The 23780-nt window shown below is 43.1% G+C and overlaps 2 protein-coding genes across 4 annotated transcripts; one reads left to right on the plus strand and one right to left on the minus strand.

The window, feature by feature from the left end:
- Nucleotides 1–4894: 4894 nt before the first annotated feature.
- On the minus strand, nucleotides 4895–12287 carry LOC113570270 (V-type proton ATPase catalytic subunit A-like). Of its 2 annotated transcripts, XM_026998589.3 has the most exons (16): nucleotides 12145–12287; nucleotides 11936–12030; nucleotides 11100–11198; nucleotides 10732–10860; nucleotides 10083–10297; nucleotides 9730–9867; nucleotides 9318–9469; nucleotides 8874–9036; nucleotides 8307–8415; nucleotides 7833–7955; nucleotides 7606–7720; nucleotides 7248–7311; nucleotides 6815–7018; nucleotides 6427–6521; nucleotides 6024–6195; nucleotides 4895–5697 (listed from the first exon to the last, which is right to left on the minus strand). In XM_026998589.3, the coding sequence occupies exons 3-16, from the start codon at nucleotides 11179–11181 to the stop codon at nucleotides 5605–5607; spliced, it is 1854 nt and encodes a 617-aa protein (XP_026854390.1). In that variant the 5' UTR covers nucleotides 11182–11198; nucleotides 11936–12030; nucleotides 12145–12287; the 3' UTR covers nucleotides 4895–5604. The 2 variants fall into 2 exon arrangements, with proteins under 2 accessions (XP_026854390.1, XP_026854389.1); XM_026998588.3 differs by lacking the exon at nucleotides 11936–12030 and having other exon boundaries at nucleotides 12145–12280.
- Nucleotides 12288–12485: 198 nt separating this feature from the next.
- Nucleotides 12486–23682, plus strand: srrt (serrate RNA effector molecule homolog (Arabidopsis)). 2 transcript variants are annotated; one of them, XM_081718974.1, is made up of 20 exons: nucleotides 12486–12654; nucleotides 13293–13428; nucleotides 13717–13861; nucleotides 14226–14372; nucleotides 14783–14971; nucleotides 16968–17137; nucleotides 17605–17771; nucleotides 18053–18166; nucleotides 18286–18460; nucleotides 19580–19746; nucleotides 19889–19950; nucleotides 20086–20164; nucleotides 21226–21417; nucleotides 21598–21768; nucleotides 21892–22045; nucleotides 22199–22392; nucleotides 22601–22757; nucleotides 22912–23007; nucleotides 23122–23227; nucleotides 23338–23682. In XM_081718974.1, the coding sequence occupies exons 2-20, from the start codon at nucleotides 13311–13313 to the stop codon at nucleotides 23411–23413; spliced, it is 2679 nt and encodes an 892-aa protein (XP_081575100.1). In that variant the 5' UTR covers nucleotides 12486–12654; nucleotides 13293–13310; the 3' UTR covers nucleotides 23414–23682. The 2 variants fall into 2 exon arrangements, with proteins under 2 accessions (XP_081575100.1, XP_081575099.1); XM_081718973.1 differs by having other exon boundaries at nucleotides 12528–12686.
- Nucleotides 23683–23780: the final 98 nt, after the last annotated feature.

Raw genomic sequence — 23780 nt, forward strand, 5'->3', positions numbered from 1 at the left:
GAAAGTTGAAGTTTGCTGTATTTGCAGAACATCACACAATAATAAATAATGGTTCAGTGCAGCAACTGCAATCCTGGGACCTCCTAAACTGAGTGCCACAGCAGATGAATGGCACCAGTGGTTCCTTATGGTGTTCTACATCTGTTTTATATCATGTCTGTTCTACATAAATCATTAATAACGTGCTAAGGAATTAGATAGATAAATGCCTTGTCTTATATTGACTATATTCTGCTCTATTCTCCCAATCTCACCTCTCATGTCACCCACATCAAAACAGTGCAAAAACACCTGCATGACCTCCAGCTTTACTTAAAACCTGAAAAATCTCTGTTTCACCAAATGACCATAGCTTTCCTTGGTTACATCATCAGTATGTTAATTGAAAAGGACAAGAAAAGGTAGACGCTCTATGCACATGGTCACAACCACAAACCCAAAAGGAGGTGCAAAGATTCCTCGCATTGATTAACTTGATTAACTGATTAACTTTATCACTGCAGCCGCCCCTACTCAAAAGGGACAGGTGTGTCCTGACATGGAGTAACAAAGCTGAAATTGCCTTCCTGACCCTCAAGATACTGATTACTGATGCTGCTATCTTGTATCATCTAGACCTCTCCAAACACCTTGCTGTGGAGGTGACATATGACACCAGGTACAATGTTTCTGTGTTCCTTCTTCTCCAGGAAACCTACAGAAAGACAATACCATATTATGGTTCTGTTTTTCAGTAGATTTGATTTTAATTTCTTTTAGACCAGGCACTAAAAATGTAAAAGCTGCCTTTTCTCAGGCTCACACAAATGAGGAAGACCCCCCTGAGCCTATCTTTATTCTGTCACCTTTGTGTCTACTAGTCCCAGTAGGATGGAATATTGATTGGGAACTTCACTAGGCCTAAGTACAGACATCCATTCCACATATGTGTCTGCCTGACAAAACATTTCAGAGAGGCTATGAGATGACCTCATTTGCTAGTCTCACATCACACCTGGCACTAGGCTCCTGGTTGTAACCCACCCCCTTCAACTATTGGAATGAAATATTGGTGGGTGTTCTTGTGCAGAGATGTAGAAAGATTGGTAAAATCCGCTTGTGTCTGCAATGTTCAAGACAACATATCATCTTCCTGCAGGTAACCTGCACTGACTACCATTGCCACAGTGCCCATGGTACCTGACCATGGACTTTCTGACTGATCTCTTTAACTCTGAAGATAGGACCATGATACTTGTAGCGCTATATCATTTTTAAGCTTGTAGATTTCTCCCACTTTCTGGTTTGCTCATGGTGTGGCAAACAGCAGAAGCCCTCTTCCAGCATGTGTTCAAACATCCTGGAGGACATTGTGACAGTCAATTCATGTCCTAGGTGTAGAGAAAATTCATTAATAGTCTATGAATCACTGTCAGCCTCACCTCTAGCAAAATTCACAATCCAATGGGCAAGTGGAACATTGTGAACTGGGGACTAAGGCGGTTCCTTTGCAATTACTGTCAGGAACACCTAAATGGCTGCATTTATTAGGTCAAACTGCAAAACCAGGAATGAAACAAGCAACTATCTAGTTGAATGTGGACAGGTTTTAAAAAATATTTGTATTTTATTACTTTTATTTTTTGAAAACTGAAAAAGCTAGCTAGGCCTACTTTATTCATAGCTAACACTGCTGCCACACATACAATGCAATGCTAACAGCCAATCACTAATAGCCATATTTGAATAACAATGTGTTACTATAACACGAACGTAGTACCTTAAAAGAAAAATGGTAACTCAAGACCATTAACAAGGAATCACCTGACAACAGGTATTAAGTACTCACTCACTTATTTGGTATTCATGCACACAACAATACATGGTGAATGGTCAAGGAAGAACAAATGTAACTTGCATAATTTCAGAATACAACTAATTCAATGTGCATAATTCTGGTACATCCCACCTCCTCTTGACCAGAAGTTTTTGTACAAGGTGAGATGCATACAGATGTATACCTACCCTGCTAGATTTGCTTCAAAATAAAATCTCCGAGCAAAATACAAACAGGCCAGGCGGGCTCTTTGTGACAATATTGTGCAAATATTCTGAGGAGCTGCCCCTTTAAGAGCTTGCTGAGTGAAACCTCCAGGTCTCTGGTGACTTGGGGATTCTTTGATGCTTTTGGCAACAAACGGGAACACACAGACAATGTGAAAATGCTTCATAAGCTCAGACAAACTAGGATGTCTCCAGGGACACAAGGGCAGCTGTGGGGCTGTCAAAAGCCAAGGAATATGTCCATGCTTGTAAGTGTGGGGTCTGTGTGTGTATATGTGTGAGTATATGTGTGTGTATATGTGTGTGTGTGTGTGTGTGTGTGTGTGTGTGTGTGTGTGTGTGTGTGTGTGTGTGTGTGTGTGTGTGAGAAATGCAAAAAGGCATGATGAAGGTGACATCAAGCTGTAAACCAGACATGAATGAGACATTGGCTCACTAATCCATCTCACCAGGATACACATCACTGACATTGGAATGTCATTCGGACTGGATAAGTGTGGTTGCATGGTTACAAGGAGAGGGAAGGTAGCTAGAGCTGAGGTTCGTACGAATTGAAGGTAAGAGAGGTTGAGGGCAGCTACAACTGCCTTGGAATCCCACAGGCAAATTTGAATCATGAAGAGGCCACCAGGAAAGCAGCTATAGCCAAATACCTACAAAGAATGAAACAAGTCCTGAGAAGTCAGCTGAATGGGAAGAACAAGATCTGGGCTATCAAAACAAATGCTCTACCAGTCATCATATACCCTGCTGGCATAATACATTGGCCAAAGGAGGAGATTGAAGCCACTGACATCAAGACAAGAAAACTCCTCACAATGCACGGAGGGTTTCATCCCAAATCCAGCCCTCTGAGACTGTATGCTAAGTGGAAAGAAGAGGGAAGAGGACTAGTGAGTGTCAGAGTTGATGACGAAACACCCAAGGTCCAGGAGTACACCAGGATGATGGCCCCAAGTGATGAAGTGATTAGTGTTTACAGAACCCCAAGAAGGATGGGAATGAGGAGGAGTACAAACCATCATAAACCCCTGCATGGTATGTACTACCAGCAAAAAGTGGAAGTGGCTGATATGGAGAAATCCTACTAATGGCTGGAAAAGGCTGGACTGAAAGACAGCACAGAGGTATGAATTATGGCAGCACAGGAACAAGCTCTGAATACAAGGTAGGGATCTACCACATCATGCAGGCTGTGCAAATATGCCCCTGAGACATTACAGCACATAACACCCGATGCAAGATGCTAGCAGGTAGAGCGTACATGGAACGGCATAACCAAGTACCTGGCATAGTATACGGAAACATCTGTGCCGAGGACGGACTGAAAGTTCCATGGTCAAAGTGGGATAAACCCCTAAAAGTGATAGGGAATGACCATGCTAAGATCCTGTGGGACTTCCAGATACAGACAGACAAATTGGTAATGGCTAACCAACCAGACATAGTAGTGGTGGTTAAACAGCAGAGGAGGGCCATAGTGATCCCAACTGATAACATCCTGAAAAAGGGACACAAAAAGCTTGGAAATATCAAGGTCTGTGAGAAGTGCTGGAAGATATATACTCATATATATATGAATACATCACTCCAAATCAGCATCTTTACATGTATGGTAGACATTTAATTCCAGTGTCTGGAATTCTACTTGAGTGATATCCTGTACCAAATCTTAACTAACAATGTGAAAGACTGGTGGAGAGCATGCCAAAATGCATGAAAACTGTGAATGAAAATTGGGGTTATTCTGCGAAACACTGATTTCTGAACTCTTCCTAGGTTAAAACAGTATTACGTTGTTTAAAAAGGAATATAAACATGTTTGCATTTGCATTATTGGAGGAGTTTTTGTGATTATTTGCTATGTCAACATTCTCTGCAAATAAATACTCTAAATTTCAAAATTTTTATTTGGAATTAGTTTATAGAATAAAAGTACTCAAATACTTAACTATACATAGTAAAACCAGAGAAACTGATTTTGCAGTTTTTTCCAGCACCATATATAAATAGAGATAGCCAAAACTGCAGTGAAGCACAGGATGTTTCAGAAAGAGTATCTTTATCAGCTGTGCAAACAAAGTGTGCACTTTGCTTGCACAGTTGATGAAGGACCTCTGTCTGAAATGTCCTGTTTCTCTGGAAACCTGTGTGTGTGTGTGTGTGTGTGTGTGTGTATGTATAATATGTATAAATTGTGGAGAGATTTATATGAATAATTTTATATTTATATTAGATTATTTAGATTGTTCTAAAGAGCAAACAGCAAGAATGCAGAAAGTTAACACCAAGGTTGTCCCAGTGGTGACAGGAGCACCACCAGTAATTTTGGATCCCATGAAAAGATATTACATAGGGCTCCAATGACAAAGAAAAAAAGTTATAATTTTTCAGAGCCTGTGTCAGTCACAGATCCTTAGAATTGACCTAACATTTCCCCTCATAAGGTTCGAGCTGTGATCCCTAAATGAGTCTCCAACAAATCCAAAGAATGACATCCATTTCAGTGGAGAAGAACACAGTCCTAGGAACAGTGAAAATAATAGGCTGTATTCTCAAACTCAGGCCTCTGCTTCAAAGCCTAAGTGTAAGGAATGTTTCAGTTAGCATCTGCGGGAAACAGTGGCTCACTCTATTAGCAACTCATTAAAAGCATATTAGCTACCATAATTGTAACTTAGCTAATGTTAAAGTTCACTTATTCAGATTTAAGTCTACACCAGGTTTATTATAGAAGTACACTGAAAATCTAGAAACTTCAAAATTCTAATTTAAGTGTACTGTTACTAGGTTATTGAATATATATAAGACAGTCTCTCTCATTAATGCTGACAAACCAGACTCACCAAACTTTGTTTTCATTCATTTAATTCTTTGGAACTCTATACAGCACATAGAGGACAACTAACATCATGGAAGTGACCACAATCTAACAAACATAATGAAACATAAACCATCTCAAATAATGACACGCACAAATATGACAAACACATTCAGAGAAACACACAAAATGAGCAGAAGTCACAGATTGAGGCTATAGGTTGTAAATAAATAGGGGTCAACTTGGTGGTCCCTTTATGACTGCCACACTTCTTTCTTTGCTTTAAAAAAAAAAAGATTTTTCTGTTTGTCCCCGCACGAGCAGTGTTGAGCCGTACTCAGTATTTTGGAGATTAAAGTGGCCGTGGTTTGTGTGGGGAAAAATACAGTACAATCCTAAGGGCTAAGAGCAACACAAACCACAGTTTGTGTCATCGGCCTATACATAGAGCACACAGCATGCCTGAACACAGCTGAAAATGCTGCCCCTCATCGATCCTACATATGCTGAATGAGTGCCATTCTATAGCTCATTCTACAGCTGTCTTATAGCAATGTAAAATCAGTAAACTACAGGCAGCATAACAGTGTCTCACACATACGGACTTACACACACACACACACACACACACACACACACACACGCGCGCGCACACACACGAGCATGCACATACAAGGGAGCACTGGCATGTCCACTGCACACTATAGGAGGGTGAGAGGTTTTCAGTCAAATGTCACAGCTTAGTCCTCTAGGGCACGGAAAGCATTCTGCATGTCCTCTAGCAGCTGAGCATAGTCGGCTTTGATCTTTGTTTCACCCTCTTTCACTGGGTCCTAAAATACATACACACACACACACACACACACACACACACACCAAACAATTGTGAAAGAGTACTCTAGCATTTTTCAATCTCATTTCTATCTACTGTATCTGCAGCATATGATCAATAACTTTGATGAATTTAGCAAAGAATGGATTTTAAACAACATGCACATAATGGAGTCCACTTGATAGGAAAAGAGATCAACAACTGCTCCTTGGTTTCCCATATAAGTGTGCATGGTGAATGGGTTTTTCTATTCTTGAGTTTCTTGTACAATGCTCAAGATGACCTGTCTAAAAGTGGAAGGTCCTGCTCTGTACGAGTGGGTGGTACCTTGAACTTCATAGAGGAGATTCGGTACAGTATGTCCCCCAAGTTTTCCCGGATGATCGCCCAGGTGATCTTATTGTCACTCTGAGCTGTTGTCTCCACTGCATGACGTGCCAGGTCATAGAATGATATCATATTAGAGAGAATGCCTACAGTCTTGTAGAATGGACAAAATCTAGTTGGGGGAGATGGGCAGCGAGAGCGAGAGCGAGAGCGAGAGCGAGAGCGAGAGAGAGAGAGAGAGAGAGAGAGAGAGAGAGAGAGAGAGAGAGAACATTGGAGATATGCACATTGCAGATTTCCAGAACATCTTCAGAAAGCCTACATTAATGTGTGCTTCCAATGACATACAAAAACTGACTCCATGGGTGTGTAAGAGTGCGTGTGGGTCTTTCTAAGATGCTACCGGTCATAAGGAGTGTATCCGTTTTGTTGTAGAAAGTCATCTTTGATGAGCTTGGCCACTTCCAGAGTGATCTTATCTGTTTCTGCCAGAGAGGCCTGGCAGGGAAGGCAGGACAAACACAGGCAGGAACTGTATGAACACTGTAGGCTTCACTCATATTTATGCATTCTGCACAAGAACAGCTTTACCAGATGACAAATACCTTGTTTTACCAGAGGAACAAATGTTAAAATCACATTACTCTAACACACAAAAACAATTAAGCACATTATTCTAATAAAGAAAATCTTTATTATAAATTAATTCATTATTTATTTAATTAATAAATGAGAAATGATAACCTTGTCTAGGGGTTTACATTAAAACAGCAACACACACCGGCCCTTACCTTGCCGACAAGCTGGACAATCTCAGCCAGGTCCTCCTCCTCCTGCAAGATCTCCTTGGCTTTTGTACGCAGCGGCACAAACTCGGGGAAGTGCTTGTCGTAGTACTCATCTAGTGCCCGTGTGTACTTACTGTAGCTGATCAGCCAGTTCACTGATGGGAAGTGCTTCCTCTGGGCTAGCTTCTTATCCAAGCCCCAAAACACCTGAGGGAGTGTGTGTGCGTGTGTGAGAGAGTGGGGGGGAAATAATCATTAGGTCAGTATTCCCAACTCAATCCTCAGCGACCCCCCCCCCCAAAAAAACATTTTAGAAATGTCCCTGCTCCCAGCTTGATTCTGGGATTCTGGTTGGGAAAACACTGTAACCTCAACAAACATTATCTCAAACTATGACAGGGTAGAGAGCGAGAGATGGTCAGAGCAAAGCAGCTACCTGCACAATCCCCAGTGTAGCTGATGTAACAGGGTCTGAGAAGTCACCACCAGGGGGAGACACACTGCCAAACCGACAAACCTACAGTCAAGTTACACTGTTGCTACACACAGGAAACTATTAGATGACAAAACATGAGACCCTGTTGCATAACCAGGGAAACTTTTTGGTTGGTAATACTCTACGCATCTAGCAAGGTCTTTAAGCATAATAAGTATTATACATTTCTGATTTATTACACTTGTGATTTTTGCTTTATGTGCTTTTATAAATTTGTCTCTTGTTAAATGAGCTTTTCATACTTGACACAGCACATTTGCAACAAGAGCTCCCCCTGGTGTGGTTGAAGTGCACTTACGCCCCCACAATGCTGACACTGCCTTCTCTCTCTGGGTTGCCAAGGCATTTGACGCGGCCTGCCCTCTCATAGAACGATGCCAAACGGGCGCCCAGATAAGCAGGATATCCGCTGTCTGTTAGATAATAAACAGAAAACTGTAACTAGCCAATAAAATGAGGGAAAGCCAGTTTGAGAATGGGATTTAATGGGTACGTTTTAAATCTCATTAGTAGAGCTATGTTTACCAGCAGGCATTTCAGCCAATCGTCCGGAGATCTCCCTGAGAGCCTCAGCCCATCGAGAGCTGGAATCAGCCATCATGCTCACATTGTAGCCCATGTCTCTGAAGTACTCAGACAGAGTGATACCTGAACACGTGTCCGCACACCACCACACAAACACACACAAACATAATTCCCAAAATATTATAGATTCAGATGAGTTTAAAATAAAACAGATCAAGCAAGCATAGCTAAAAAAAAACCTCCTAAAACACAGGGCTGCTTATTCTTAGGCTGTCCACTCAGAACTTCCAAGAACGGTGGCAGATTTAAGACAGAGTTCCTCTTTAATTCTTAATCATAAAAACCCCCTAGCTGAGTGCTCTCCTTAGAGCCCCACCCCCATATCAACCAAGCTTCACCAGACTTTGTTCACTAAATATTTTAATTGGTGGTGAATGCACAGTTGCTTCCATGAGGCTAAGTACTGCTCCGTACCCGTGTAGATGGAGGCCTCTCGGGCTGCCACAGGCATGTTGGAGGTGTTGGCCACCAGTGCCGTCCTCTTCATAATGCTCTCCACCTTCCCATCCACCTCCATGGTCAGCTGTTGGAGAAATATGCTTTCAATCAAAACTAGCCCCAACACATTAGGCTTACAAGTTTAGGTGAAAATAGTGCCAAAGGACCTTCATGTACAATTGAAATCAGAACCATGTTTGACAAGTGAGTCCACTTATTTCAAGAAAGAAGCAGAATAAAGTCCATTTTGTAACTTCATAAGTTTTCTGGAAACTGATGATTTTGGGTGAATAATCAACAGAATTTTAAAGCAGATTTAATATAAGATCACATTCTGCAAATATTTGACTAACAGTGGCCAAACACCTCATAAGCTGAATGAAATCTACCTAAAGCAGGGGCAAGTGCAGGGAAAACACTTTATTCCACAGAGCTGCAGCCTACAGGGGCTCACACAAACCAGCCATTAACCATCCGACAGTGGATAAATCCCTTGCATGCGCACACACACACACTCACGCGCACGCATTCTGCCCCACCAACCTCTGGGAAATCTCGCAGTACTTCTGACATCTCATTCCCACGTTCCCCACAGCCCACATAGATGATAACATCGCTGTTGGAGTATTTAGAGAGTGACTGCGAGATGACCGTCTTTCCACACCCAAAGGCCCCTGGGATAGCAGTGGTTCCACCCTGGACACACCTGGACATGCACAGGTATGAAGTCAGGTATATCAACAAAAATCTGCCATTAGAGGTCTGTGTGGTTTACTAACTGGGTTATACACCAAGTTGCCAATGTATTAGGTTCACCTATTGTATAAATGGTATGTATAGCCTACTAATAATTTACTGTCAGTTTAACGTATCCAGAACTAATTAATCAACTAATAGTATGTTTTATTGTTCCAGATGAAAAAGAAGGTCCAAGAGAAATCCTTAAACAAAGAATAAAGTGTGTTTGTATGTGTGTGTTACACTCACGGGAAGAGTGCATCCAGTACTCTCTGGCCTGTCAGTAAGGGATGATTGGCGGGCAGTTTCTCAGTAACAGGGCGGACCTGACGCACAGGCCACACCTGCATCATGCTAAACTTCTCCTTCAACCCCTCAAACTCCAGCTCCAACACTACGTCCTGACACACATGTACACACACACACACACACACACACACACACACACACACAAATGTATAAATGAACACGTGTGCACAAACACATACTATTAATCAAAATCCTTTGCTAGCAATTTTTAAAAATGTATTCCCAACGCCTTTGAATTATGAGACTTTTACATGGAAGTACCTGGTTACTATATTTGACAATTTCAGTCTCATGTGCATGTGAGCAAGTGTGTGAGTGAGGAAGCACATGTACGTGTGTGGTTATCACTCACAGACACGTCATAATTGCCTGCCGGAGCAAGGTATGTCACTGTGCCCCTGCTGCGGGGGGGCAGCATGACCTTGTGCTTGATGAGGGAATTCTCAAACACAGTACCATAGATATCGCCCCCTGTAATGTGACTGCCAGCCTGAGGACAGAGAAACACACACACACACACACACACACACACACACACACACACACACACACACACACACACACACACACACACACACACACACACAGTCTCCTTTATATTGAACCAATCTTTCTCAACTCCACAACTCTTGCACACATGTGCACACATAAACAAATGTGCGTGCACACACACACACACACACACACACACTTGCGAGTGTCTACCTTCAAGTTCTGCGAGGGAGAAAACTCCCATTTGAGGTCTCTGTTTAGGGCTCCAATGTTGACTCCTAGGGGAATGTATATGCTCTTGGTCAGGTCATTGATATCTTTGAGGGGCCGCTGGATTCCATCAAAGATAGAGCCCATAATTCCGGGGCCCAGCTCCACAGAGAGGGGTTTCCCTGTCCGCAAAACAGGGTCTCCCACAGATACTCCGGCTGTACCATGCTCAGGAAAACATGCTATGGTGTGAGACACACACTTGCCAAACACACACATTCACACAATGAACAAATGTAATCTGACTTACTACCCTATTTTTATTTAACATTCCAAAGCTGACACAGACATTTAAAAGTGTGTGTCAGAATGGAATGAATGTCTGTGAGACAGGAGCCTTTCAGCAACTCAGACACCCCTGGGAAGCTGGAGGTGTGGAACCTTAGCATGCAAGCAAGCAAGAAAAACTAGGGGACAGACTCAGTGGACCATTAAGCAATGGTCTGTGCCCCTGCAAGCTGGGTTTCCCTAAGGGGAAGTCGCTAAAGGAAGTGAAAGATTGCTTTAGTGTATGAACTGGAATTATGCCAGGGAGCATTTCAGTGAGTATGGCTAAGAGATTAGGGTGATACTGTTTGGTACTGAAGGATACAGGTCTCCTCGTACACCTGGATGGTTGCCATGTCTCCCTCCAGCCGAATGATCTCACCCACCAGCTCACTGTGACCCACACGCACCAACTCATACATAGCAGCACCTGCCATGCTGGAGGCAGTCACCACTGAAGGGCACACACAAACAAGCGCATGCGCACACACACGCACATACACACGCACATACACACGCACATACACGCACATACAAGTCAAATAAGCAGTCATGATTTTCACTTGTTTCCTCATTAGAACACCAATTCAAAATACCTACAAATTAAACCTGGGTCATGTGACACACTGCAAAATCTTCCAAATACAAATACCTAAAATGTTTTAAATAATGACATACACCATGGTCACATACCAGGCCCAGAGACCCCATGCACATAGCCGAACTGTCCCTCACGGTCCTCATCACGAATCTTAGTCAGCTTGGAAAAGTCCATCCTGAGCTAGTGTGTGCCTAACAGAGAGAGAGAGAGAGAGAGAGAGACAGACACAGACAGACACACACACACACACACACACACACACACACACACACACACACAGACAGACAGACAGACAGACAGACAGACAGACAGACAGACAGAGAAACCTACTGATGTGCACTGAGCTTTTAAAGACAATCCCAAAACATTGTTTATGAGATACTTTGTACTAAGCGGAATAGGAAAGAATGAATGAAGAAAGCAAACGTGTTACTGAAACATGATCTGTCTATAAAATGTTGGAGGTAGTTCAACAGACTCCAGCATTTCCAGCTAGCAATTAAGTCAGATATTTTGGGTTACACACACAAAATGAATGAATGAAAAAATATAAGCATACAGATTTTATGAACCACATATTCAAGTAGACATCTTATTTGCAATGCATAATTTTTGTTGGTTTTATTACTAGCATTAAGTCTACCCATCCATATATATATATATATATATATATATATATATATATATATATATATATATATATATATATATATATATATATAGAGAGAGAGAGAGAGAGAGAGAGAGAGAGAGAGAGATAGATAGATAGATAGATAGATAGATAGATAGATAGATAGATAGATAGACAGACAGATAGATATAACCATCTACATATTTAGGTTTTGCCATACAGAACGCCAATATAAACAACTCATAACGTCACAGATTCAAATTAAATGTCATGCCTTACACATCATGCTTTACTTACGGATTGCTGGGTAGTAAACGTTTGCCGGCTAGCAAGCTCTCTAGGTGTAACGCTATCTAGACTTTTTGCAAGTCAGGTGACAGATGGCTTGACGGCTGACAAACGATAGTAATAGTGCGTGTTGTGTACACAACAGTTACTATTAATGCTATCGGTTATCCATGTCACTTAAGTAAAACGGTAACTGGTGCAACCGAAGCTGGCCTTACCTTTATATCATCAAATGAAAGACAATCCTTGGTCTGCTTCAACGATCAAACGATGGAATAGTCACGACATAGGTCAGCTGACTTGACGAGCTTCAGGATTTTACATGTCAAAGTGTTTGGGAACTGCATTCCATTATGGCTCAATATGGGACAGTCTGTGTCTTTAAATCATGAAGTAGATCCAAAATGGCAGTCTAGCGAGCCGCAGTTTCTCACTTCCTGGATATCTTGCACGGCAGGGGGTGTATATGAAACACGGGGAATGCAGCACTACATATTTTAAATTGTTTTGTTATATAACATGATAATTATGGCTGAAAACACAACTACTTTGTGACATCACTTCCAGTGCAAATTAATAGATTAATTGCGTGTGTTTCTGTGAATGAATCAGCAGTTCACGACAATTCGTTCGTTCGGACACGCGATGGCGCGTTCGCGATAAGTTGCGTCTGTTTTTCAGTAACACGGAACAGCGGACGTCCGGGAGACCTGTTAGGGTCCGAGACCGTGAGTGGCGGGATATCACAACATATTTATCGGTATCACTTCTAATATTTGGGTTACTATTGTTTATTTTGGCTTTCTGTTACGATTGGTGGCGTAGCATCTCACGTGGCAATAAATTAAGCTATTTGTATTTGCTTAAATTGTTTCACCTTTTGCATACGCGTGTGATGTTAGCTTAGCTTGCATAATAGGCTAGCTAGGTTAACGTGCATCACTGATGTTTGGTACACGGTAAAGTCAACTTCATTTAACTAGCTACCTTAATACTGTCTAGCTAAATTTATTTAGCTGCCTAGCTAGATAACTGGGGTGGGTTTCTTGTGAGGTTTTCGTTCCTCTAAATTATGATGCATGGCTGGCTAGTTAACCTATTTTGGCTAACTCGTTTTCGCTGGCCGTCACCTGACAACGTTAGCAAGCTAGCTAATTTGACTAGCTAGCATTCTGAATAGGCCGAAGGTGAAGTCCACGCACAAAAGTGCATGCAGTTGATAATGTTTCTGGTAGCTTTAAATTTATAGTGACTTATCTGTCAGAGTACTGCATGTCTGCATAGGGATCTCGATAAATGGATTTAACTTGCTCTTATTTTCTAATATGCTGTTTTTGTGTGTCAATAAAATTCATGTTTCTTGCAGTGTCACCGCTTGAATACAATGGCAGACAGCGATGACGAATACGACCGCCGTCGCAGGGATAAGTTTCGCCGAGAAAGAAGCGATTATGACCGCTCCAGAGAAAGAGAAGATCGTCGGAGGGATGATTGGAGTGATAGGTGAGCAAGAGAGAATAGATGGAAAATAAGGCTAATGCTGAGTAATTTGTATAACGGGTTGGCTGCTTGTGATTGCTAAGTGGGCGCGTTTTCGTCATCTTAAGAGTATAACATGTATCTGCACCATTAGCCAGTGCCCATAGCTAGTTTAAACACAGTTAGCTAACTTATGATCACTGGATTTTATTACGTAGGTAAGTTTAATAACAAGAGCTAGTGTAAGTTAAGGCTTTTTCCCTGGTTTCTGCGTGGTTTTTATTTGTTGTATGCTATGGTTTTCGTCAACTGACGGCCGTCGGCAAGAGAATGGGACAGAGGCCGGGAGAGGCGGAGCCGCGGCGAGTACCGTGACTATGAGCGAGGAAGACGAGAGAGGTTTTCCCCCCCTCGGCACGATATGAGCCCCCAACCCAAACGCATGAGGCGTGACTGGTATGTGCATGATGGACAAAGATTCGCATGTTCAATGTTACCATTTCTGGATTTCTACATAATGTATTATTAAATATGGTTCAGATTACATTAACACGTTACACACATTAGTCTGGTCGCTTACGTTCAAAGTCCAGGAAATCGCATGCACTTTTCAGATTTCCCCCTTTTTAACATGCGAGATTGAGCTCAATGGCTGACTGTAAAGCACATCATGGACTGAGTAATCTGTGTAAGAAGTGACATTTGGACTAGAGTGTGGGCAATTTCAGGACTAAAAAATGTACCTATTGGTAGCAGTCTTCCTTGCTCATTGATTTATGGTGTCTAATTTTCCTTACGCTTCTCCTATATCCTCCTGTAGGGATGACCATGGTGGAGACCCCTACCATGGTGGCTATGACCTGGCATATGGCGGGGGAGGAGGACCTAGCTACGCCCCACCACAGCCCTGGGGCCACCCTGACATGCACCTGATGCAGCCTCACCATGGCATTCCCATTCAAGCCAGGTGAGGGTGCTGTCCTGCGGGTAGCTTGCGCTTTTTGCTAGTGTTTTAACTGTCTTGAGAAACAAGATAACAGCATGTTTTGGGCAGATTAGCTGCTTCACTTATCTTTACCAGGAACAAATATCATATACAGATCAAGTTCTTTATTAGGATGCATACTGCATATCTTCTAAAGGCTTTTGTTACACAGGCCATTGTTCCATTTTGGAGTGACATGATTACAGTCCAGTCCTGTTTTTAAACAGAAATTTCAATTCCAGGGGTCCTGCGTGAATGATCTTTTGGTGAAGTGGGTTTATGGGTGTTGGGAATCTCTCCATTGCTGCAAGCCTCTGCTACTGGGTCATGACCTCTTTGACCTTTGACTCATGTCATCTTGACACCTCTCTGCATACTCCATCTTCCTCCAGGTTAGGCAACATACATGACATGGAGCTGGGTCCACCGCCACCTGTGATGAAGAGCTTCAAAGAGTTTCTGCTCTCCCTAGATGACTCCGTAGATGAGACAGAGTCAGTCAAGCGCTATAACGAGTACAAGATTGACTTCAGGCGGCAGCAAATGCAGGACTTCTTCCTAGCTCACAAAGACGAAGAGTGGTACGGATGCCATTTTGACATTTTTCTCCTTCACCCCCTAGTGTTAGGATTAGTTATGTGTCGAGTGTAGTGCTTACAACGTTCTGTCGGGGAAACGTCCTTGTGCCACAACTGATGTACTGAAAGCAATCATTGAGAGATTTAGTAAGTGACCTTAGTAATGGTGTAATCAACAGGCAATATGAACCTGGTGTGTGTTAGATAATGGAAATATCAGATCATCTTATTTGTGGATATTATACACACATTCTCCCTTATAGTTATAATAATGATTTCTGTTACTTATGCTTCATTAGAAGCATTAATTCTTTTGTGAAATTCTTTAAAGCGGCAAACGGCTATTAGGGATAAAGATGTTAGTTTATAAGAACTGAATTTTCAGTTGTTTTGTCAGCCCCTTACAAACATCATATCTGTAAATGGAAAGCAGTGTCATTGAAAGGTGTCGAGTATTAATGTCATCGTTCAGGATATCTGTGTACCAGCCAGCCTGGTATAAGCCATCCTGGCACTCAGATGCTTTCCCCTTGCTGCTGTCCATAGACCCAGTTGGCCATCTCAAGTACTGCACCATTTATGAAAGCAGCTGCAAGTTCAAAAGCTTGCTGCTGCTATTTTTCTCTGTCCTATATTTTTGTTGTTTCTGATGCACATGCTGACTGGATATACGAGAAAGAAATGTAGAAAATGAGGTTGTCAAACTAAATGTGGAGCCAAATGAAGTCAAAGTTTGAGACTTGGGTGGAATATACCAGGCTGTTTGGATCCTGTTGTCATTACTGGTGCTAGTCCATAAATTATGCCAACGCCTCTGTGCTAAATCTCACCTTAAGCTCTAGTCTGTAACTTCTGTCCTCTTTTCACTGTGAACATTTTTCTCCACAGGTTTTAAAAGGTGTCATTGATTTTAATTTTTTTTTTCTTTTAGCTGATTTTGTTTATTTTGTCTTTTTTCTTTTTGAATTAACAAACCAAAATGCTTCTTCCCTCCTTTTACGGCAAGGTTTTGGAAGACGAGTGAAACTCTCGGACCCTTCCCAGGATGCACTGGTAGCTAGTCAGGGCTTGCACTGCGCACAATGCAGGTGCTTTTAGAATACAAGTTCCCAGGGCTCCTAGCTAGACAGTGGAACCGAGCACAAATCCAAACCCATCTGAGCGCGCTCACGGGGGAAGAGGCGATACTTTTCTTTAGTGTCTGATGCCTTTTTCTTCCCCCTTTTTTTGTTTTTGTTTTTGCTTTTTCTCTTAAATCATTTTTGGTATGCGGATCTAATTGAAATGCCAAGCGTGCAGAAATGGTGCGTTTTGCACATGCGCGTGCACACACACCCGAGGAGACCTCTCTGTCTGTATGTGTGGTAATACTGGGAGTACTGCAGGTAAATTTAGTTCATACAAAAATGCTTTAGCCAACTGCTAACATCACATGTCTCTTGAATAATTTATAAATATTTTTTCTTTTTTATCTTTAAAAATGTGGTGAGAGAAACAGTGATTATGGTGAATGCATAAGACAAACTTTAGGCAAGCTGTAATTGGGAATATTGCTAGCACCCAGGATGAAAATTTAAAAGTAGACCCAACTACAATATTGCATGTACACATACAGATCTTTATTTATTTTTTTACTTTTACCTGTAGATGGTGTCTGCTAGCAGGTAGTGGGGCAGGTGTAAGTATAATGTGAGAACTGAATAAATATTTAAGTTATTATTTTTCTTTTTTTCTGGAGTTCTTGTGCCAGGACAATCAGAATACTCAGTAGCCTTATGAAATAAGACATTATACAATGAATGAGGGAAAATATTTGATCATGGAAATGTTCATCTAGGTAGGGAAAAGGAATAGTTTCTCTCAGCACTGATCTGCTTTTCCCATTACCCCTACCCCGTCTCCTCTTTGTGCCTTCATCCTTTCTGCTCCTCCTCTCCTCCTTTTACCCTGCCTTCTTTCTTCCTACCCCCCTTCCCTTTCTCTCTTTCTGCCTCTCTAGGTTTCGCTCTAAATACCACCCTGATGAGGCAGGGAAGCGGAAAGCAGACGCTCATGCCGCCCTGCAGAACCGGTTGAGCGTCTTCATGTACCTCCTGGAGAACAGCTGGTTCGACTCCGTCTCCATGGACATTGACCGTGCTCCACAGATCATTAAGATCCTCGACGCAGGTGAGGGGACAGGATGTTGCCGCCTGTGACCCTCCATCTGCCTCAGAGCAGTGAAAACTTTAAACCCTAAAAAGCATCAAAATCCTCTTAGTACACTTTTATTTACCATAGTCTATATTTAAGGCCCTTATTGACTTCAAATATACAGTATGACCCTAAATACATCTCCCCAAAATGTAAGTAAGAAGTAAAATGAATGAATGCAGTCTGTCAGTCCCGTTTATAAAAAGTACAGTCACATGGATGTCAGGGTTGACGAGGTGCTGATGCTATTACAGGTCTCACTGACTTGTCCGGTTTGGGGGATGCGGGCATTATATCTGGATGGATCACAACCACATCTGGCTGTTTTTCTTTGAGTGACTTTTATTAAGAAAAAGAGCACATACTTAAGCAGTGGAAGTATTGCATTGGTAATTTACAGTATAATATAATTTTGAGATGAAGACTTAGTTTTTCTTGTTCAGCGGTGATAAAGATGGAAGGAGGGATGGAGAATGACCTGCGTATCCTGGAGCAGCCAGTGGAAGAAGACGAGGAGAGAGAGAAACCATTGTCCGAACCACCAAAAAGAGACGAGAACAGGCCCGTGGAGAGTGACCGCAAGCCCTCCACGGAGAAGGCAGACAAAGAGGTGTGTGATCGAGGCCTGAGCGTCAAGGCCTGGCTGAGGGAGTGTCCTGTTCTCCCCGGCCTTTTTTTGCCCTGTTTGAGGTTGCCCTTTGAAAATTTGTTTTTTGCTTGCTACAGCAGTGTGAGGGAGGAGCAGGGTTCTGCAGGGTACTAGGGCGTAGAGGCCTGTATATGAATGAACATGTCTACAATGATGGTTGGTTGAAAGATAAGTTTGTCATAACCCATGTCCTGTCCCTTTGTCCAACTTGCGTGCCTGTGTGGGTGTGTGTATGAGAGCAGAGTGGGCCTGGAGATGCTGGGGTGAAGGAAGCGGGTGCTGCTGCAGCAGGCAGTGAAGCAGGTGACAAGCCTGACAAAGAGCCTCCAGCTGGGGAGATTGCCGAGCCCAAGAAGGTATGGCGGTGTGAGATTGCTGTAGTGTACTGAATTTGCACACAAACTTCATAATTAATTTATTAATACTTCAACCAAGAAAGCTAATGTGTCTCTTCTATTTTCCCCTCTCTCTGTAGCTGAGTAAGAAGAGGAAGAGGAAACGCAGTGGGGACAGCGAAGATGAAGCCAGCGCGTCAGAAAGTGACTCGGACTCCGACTCGGACTCCGACTCCCACTGCTCAGAGAAACCAGCAGAGAGGGAGCGGGAACGTGAAGAGGGCGAGGACAAGGAAGAAGAGGAGGAGGGTGAAGGTTGGTGCGATGGGTCAGCGATCAAGAGGTTCAGCTAGGTTGTTAAGGACAAAAGTGTTGACACTAACAGGAGCTTTTATGGAATTCTATTCTAAATCCATAGGCATTAATATGGAATTAGTCTTCCATTTCCTTTTCTTTCTACTGTGTGTGTGTGTGTGTGTGTGTGTGTGTTGAGCATTGCCTCATAGTCTCTGTTCTAGTTCATCCCTAATGTCGTTGAGCTCAGGGCCCTGCATGGGCCAGTCAACTTCTTCCCCCTAAACCCAACTGTGCCTTTATGGACCTTGCTTTATGCACTCGGGCTGAATCGTGCTGGAACAGAAAAGGACCTTCTCCAAAATGTTCCCACATGTTGCATGCATACCTTTGTTCAAAATGTCTTGGTATGCTGAAGCATTAACATTTCCCTTCACTGGATCTAAGGGGAGGCCAACCTCCACCAAACTTTACAGCTGTCACAGTGCAGTCAGTCAGGTAACATTCTCCTGGCATTCTCCAACCCCAGACCCCTCCATCAGACTGCCAGATAGAGAAGCGTGATCTGTCACTATACAGACCATGTTTCCAGAGTCCAGTGACGTGTTTACTCTGTCCAGCTCTTGGCCTTGTGCTTGGTGATTTATAAGGCTTGCATGCAGCTGCTCGGCCATGGAAACCCAGGCCATGAAGCCATGGTGCAGTTTTAGTGCTGCTGATGCCAGAAGAGGTTTGGAATTTGGTAGTTATTGAGTCAGCAGAGCATTGGAGACTTTTACACCTAAGCTGTGTGACCCTGCTCTGTAACATTGTGGTCTGACGCCGAGGTTCCTAAACATTTCCGCTTTGGGACTGAATGAAACGCCTGAAATAAGATGTGTCCCAATACTCTTCTCCATGTAAAAAACAATGGGGGGGGGAGCTTCTAGCCAATTCAAAATTAATGGCATTACATGTTGGATATACATTCTAATTATGGTATTTTACAAGCACATTAGTTTGCCTGGAATACCATGCAAAAAAAGAGAATTTAACTTGGTTAAATGAACCAATGGCTCCCAAGAGTTGTCCCAAGCACACTCGGTATAAACGTTACAGACTACTTTAATACTGAAAATGCCTTTTTTTATTTCCATGTAGCTGACGCAAAGGCACGAAAAGAGGAGAAACAGAAAGAGAGGGAGAAGGAAAAGGAGGAGAAGAAAGCGAAGGAAGACCAGCCTCCGAGACCTCGGCCGCTCCACAAGACCTGCTCTCTGTTTATGAGGAGTATAGCACCCTCTATCTCTAAAGCAGAAATCATTGCTGTAAGGGCATGCATGTGTGCACACAGCTCCTTTTATTTTTACAGCTGTCTGCACATGCACACAAATACACATGCCAATGCACACTTCTTAAAAGACCACGGTTGTAAATACTTGTTTGGTGGTGTAACATTGTCCTCCACAGCTGTGTCGCCGTTATCCTGGATTCATGCGTGTTTGTCTGTCTGAACCACAACCTGAGCGAAGGTAATTCGCGCACAAACGCACATGAACATGCATGCACAAAGGTATTTTACGGGATAATGTTGCATGTCTGTGGTGAGCCAGATTTCTTTGTTTTTTCAGTTTTCAGTCCTTTCTTTTAATCTTTCTTCCTGCCAGGTTCTTTAGACGCTGTTGGGTAACCTTTGACCGAGGGGTGAACATCAAGGAGATCTGCTGGAATCTGCAGAACATCCGGGTATGTTCTAGAACCTTCTTATAAAGAAGGCTTGTGTCACTTCCACACAACAGTATTTAGTTTGAATTAAACTCTTGGGCGGTTTCCTCGCACAGGTGTGAACTCAGCAGTCGCAGTCAGGAGTGGACCAGCCCAAGAATGTGTTGGGGGGGGGGGGGGGGTCTTGGGCTGCTAGCTGAACTCTGCAGTTAATTTGCAATGTGAGAATGTGGTTTAACACTGTAAGAAGTAAAGCAGTAGCATTGTATATTGGGGATCTCAAGAAGGCTAATCAGCAGACAGGTGCCAGAGTATGACGCTGGAATGCCTCAGTAGTAGACTACGATACTCCCTGATGACGGGCTTTAGGAACCGCATTTTGACAGTAGCATCACTTAAAACAGCAGTCATTCATTTAACTACACGTTCAGGTCTTGGGTCATGCAGCTTCTTTTGTTATTTGTAGATTAATAAGCAGATGACCTCAGTCTTGCATATAGCTTCAGTGGTTAGGCTACATAGCAAAAGTAGTTTATCTTTGAATGTAGACAGGTGGATTTGTCTTCTGAATATAGCTAAAGTTAGTATCTTAGCTAGCTACTTTTTAAAAAAAAAATTATTTTTTAAATGACTTGTAGTTTGTATGGTACTACATAGAACACACTAGCCTCCCAAAACAGTCAGATTTTGAAATGTGTAAGTGATGAAATTGGGGGAGGGACAACAGTATAGTGAGGACATCTGAGAGTGGTTGGTGACCAGCGAATGAAAGGCTTGCTGGTATGTTTTCAGCTGTGTCTCTAACCCCCACACCCTTCAGCAAGTGCTTCTTTCTGCTACACTTCAATTAGTGCAGTGTGGGACTGAATCAGTTACTTTTAGTTTATTTTCTATTTGGTCTATCTCTTCATTTCATAGCAGGCAAGCAAACTTGTACGTGAGAGCTCCCTTAATAACCCTTCAGTCTTCCCACAGCATTTAAGTTTTGTCATGTAGAGTTTTATAAATTAATTATTGGATAAGTTTCTGTTTTGTAGGTTATAGAATACTCACTTCATCTTTACCCCTCCCTCTCTCCCCAGCTGCGGGACTGTGAGCTGGCTCCGGTTGTGAATCGGGATTTGGCACGGCGGGTGCGGAACATTAATGGAATCACCCAGCACAAACAGGTCCTGCGGAATGACATCAAGCTGGCGGCGAAGCTAATCCATGCTATGGATGAGCGTGAGAAGCTATGGAGTCACCGGCCACGCGCGGAGCTGCAGGTCATAGAGGTAACCACGTTCCATATGCTACAAACACGACAGCGTGTGGCTGTGCTGTGTCTCTGCTTTATCACAGAGTGGTTTCATTATTATGAGTCGATGCCTGATTCAATATCAATGGTCATTTGGTTCAATTTTTTTCTATGTTCCTGATCTAAATGACATCCTTAAGAATTTGTGTTCATTCAGCTCCCAACTCAGAACCCCATTCTGAAGAACATCACAGATTACCTCATTGAAGAAGTAAGTGCGGAGGAGGAGGAGCTTCTGGGCAGTGTGGGCGGAGCTGACTCAGAGGAGGGAAATAAAGAAGGAAATCCTACTGAGATCACCGTGGAAAGGGATGACAAGCTGGTTAAGGCAAGATCTTGCAGTTGTAGTTCATTAGAGGGCAGTACAGAGCTACAGCAGTCTGAAGTAGTCGAACTGAAATCTGTTTACTCTTGGGTGGGCTGTGTGCGTGCATGTATGTGCACACTACAGGTGTTGGACCGTCTTCTGTTCTACTTGCGTATCGTGCACTCCATTGACTATTACAACACGTGCGAGTACCCAAGTGAGGACGAGATGCCCAACCGCTGTGGAATCATCCATGTGCGCGGGCCTATCCCTCCCAACCGCATCACACACCGAGAGGGTGAGGACACACACACACACACACACACACACACACACACACACAGTGGAGCCTGGTAACCGCAATCCACACTTGCTCACAGTCTGTAAGGATGAGAGATAAGATTTCTATATCAGTTGGGCATCCCTGACAGTCTGTGCCTGTGCTACTCAGTGTCTGACTGGGAGAAGACATTCGAGGAGAAGTTAGGCCCCTTATTCAGCGTGAAGGAAACGCTGTCCGAGGATGAGGCGGTCAAAATGGGCCGGAAGGATCCAGAACAAGAAGTGGAGAAGTTTGTGTCGGCCAACACGCAGGAGCTGGGCAAAGACAAGTGGTTGTGTCCGCTCAGTGGCAAAAAGTTTAAGGTGCGTGCGCGTGCGCATATTTTCTGAGAGAAAAGGAAGTTCATCAAAAGATCTGACAATTTCTTGGGGGCGTTTATTTTTGATCTGTCATAAAGAAGCTGGATGAATTATGACCAGCATTTTATAGTTCAGAATTGCCTTCACAGTTTGAACTCGTGTCTTCCTCTGATTTTTAGATATCATTTATTAATTATAAAATTTGATCCAGGGTCCAGAGTTTGTGAGGAAGCACATTTTGAACAAACATGGAGATAAGATTGAGGAAGTGAAGAAGGAGGTGGAGTTCTTCAACAACTTTCTGATGGATGCTAAAAGACCCTCTCTCCCAGAGATGAAACCGCCACCCCCTCCAGGCCCTGGGCAGGGTAAGGCACCTGTCACTCTTCTTAATGGGCATGCACGCTAGCAACAAGATGACACGGCTCAATCTGTACAAAAAAATGTCACTTGGAGAGATATCCAGTGAAAGGAGAGCAACATGGTTAATGGGTTACTGAGTTACTATCTCACTCTGTCTAGGAGTCCTGTCTCCTGGTGGTCCCCCATTCCCACCCCAGGCTCCTCAGGGTCTCATGGGCTTTGGACAGCCCAGGCCTCCAGTTATGGGTTATGGAGGTGTGTGTGTGTGTGTGTGTGTAGAACGATTGTCATGTATCAAACTTTTTTTCTTAAGTGCGTTGATCCAGTAATATTGTTGTGTTGAAAGTGTAAGTGTTTTGTTTCTCATAGGTGGTGGTCCTCCTTACCCGCCCAACCAGTACGGGGGTGGCGGCAGGGGTAACTATGACAACTTCCGTGGACAGGGTGGCTACCCTGGCAAACCCAGGAACAGCCGGTAAAGTCTGCCCCTCTGCAGTGGGAGAGAACTGGGCTTCAGCTCACTTTAAACACTAGGGAGAAAAAAGTGTGTTACTTATGCTTGGCTGGTTTACGTCTTTGTTTCAGGATGATGCGTGGGGACCCTCGCAACATTATTGAGTACCGTGATCTAGATGCCCCTGATGATGTGGATTTCTTTTAGAGGATCCCTTTTATTTGCTCATTTTATGACCTCTCGTTTTAAACATTTTGTTATTGTTTTCTTTGATCACTCATTCCTCCATCTTTTTTGTGAGCACCCCCACCCCAGCTGTTTCCTCAGGTTCAGTACTGATGCGTATTGGTCCTAAACTGAACAGCACCCCCCACCCCTTTTAAGGGGAAGGAGTGTACAGTGCTCCAGAGCAGACTTGTACTCCTGTACCTTTAGCCTTTGCATTGTTCTCCAATAAACTAATGTGGAAAACCTCAGCTCAGTTTTCCTGCTTTCATTCTTTATGCACTTTTAGGCCTTTTCTGGAAAAGTTTTAGTTGCAAATTTACTTCCCTATTCTACTCAGATTCAGTCA

Source organism: Electrophorus electricus, chromosome 8 (assembly GCF_041902795.1).
Source record: "Electrophorus electricus isolate QZ-2024a chromosome 8, ASM4190279v1, whole genome shotgun sequence".
NCBI classification, from domain to species: Eukaryota; Metazoa; Chordata; class Actinopteri; order Gymnotiformes; family Gymnotidae; genus Electrophorus; species Electrophorus electricus.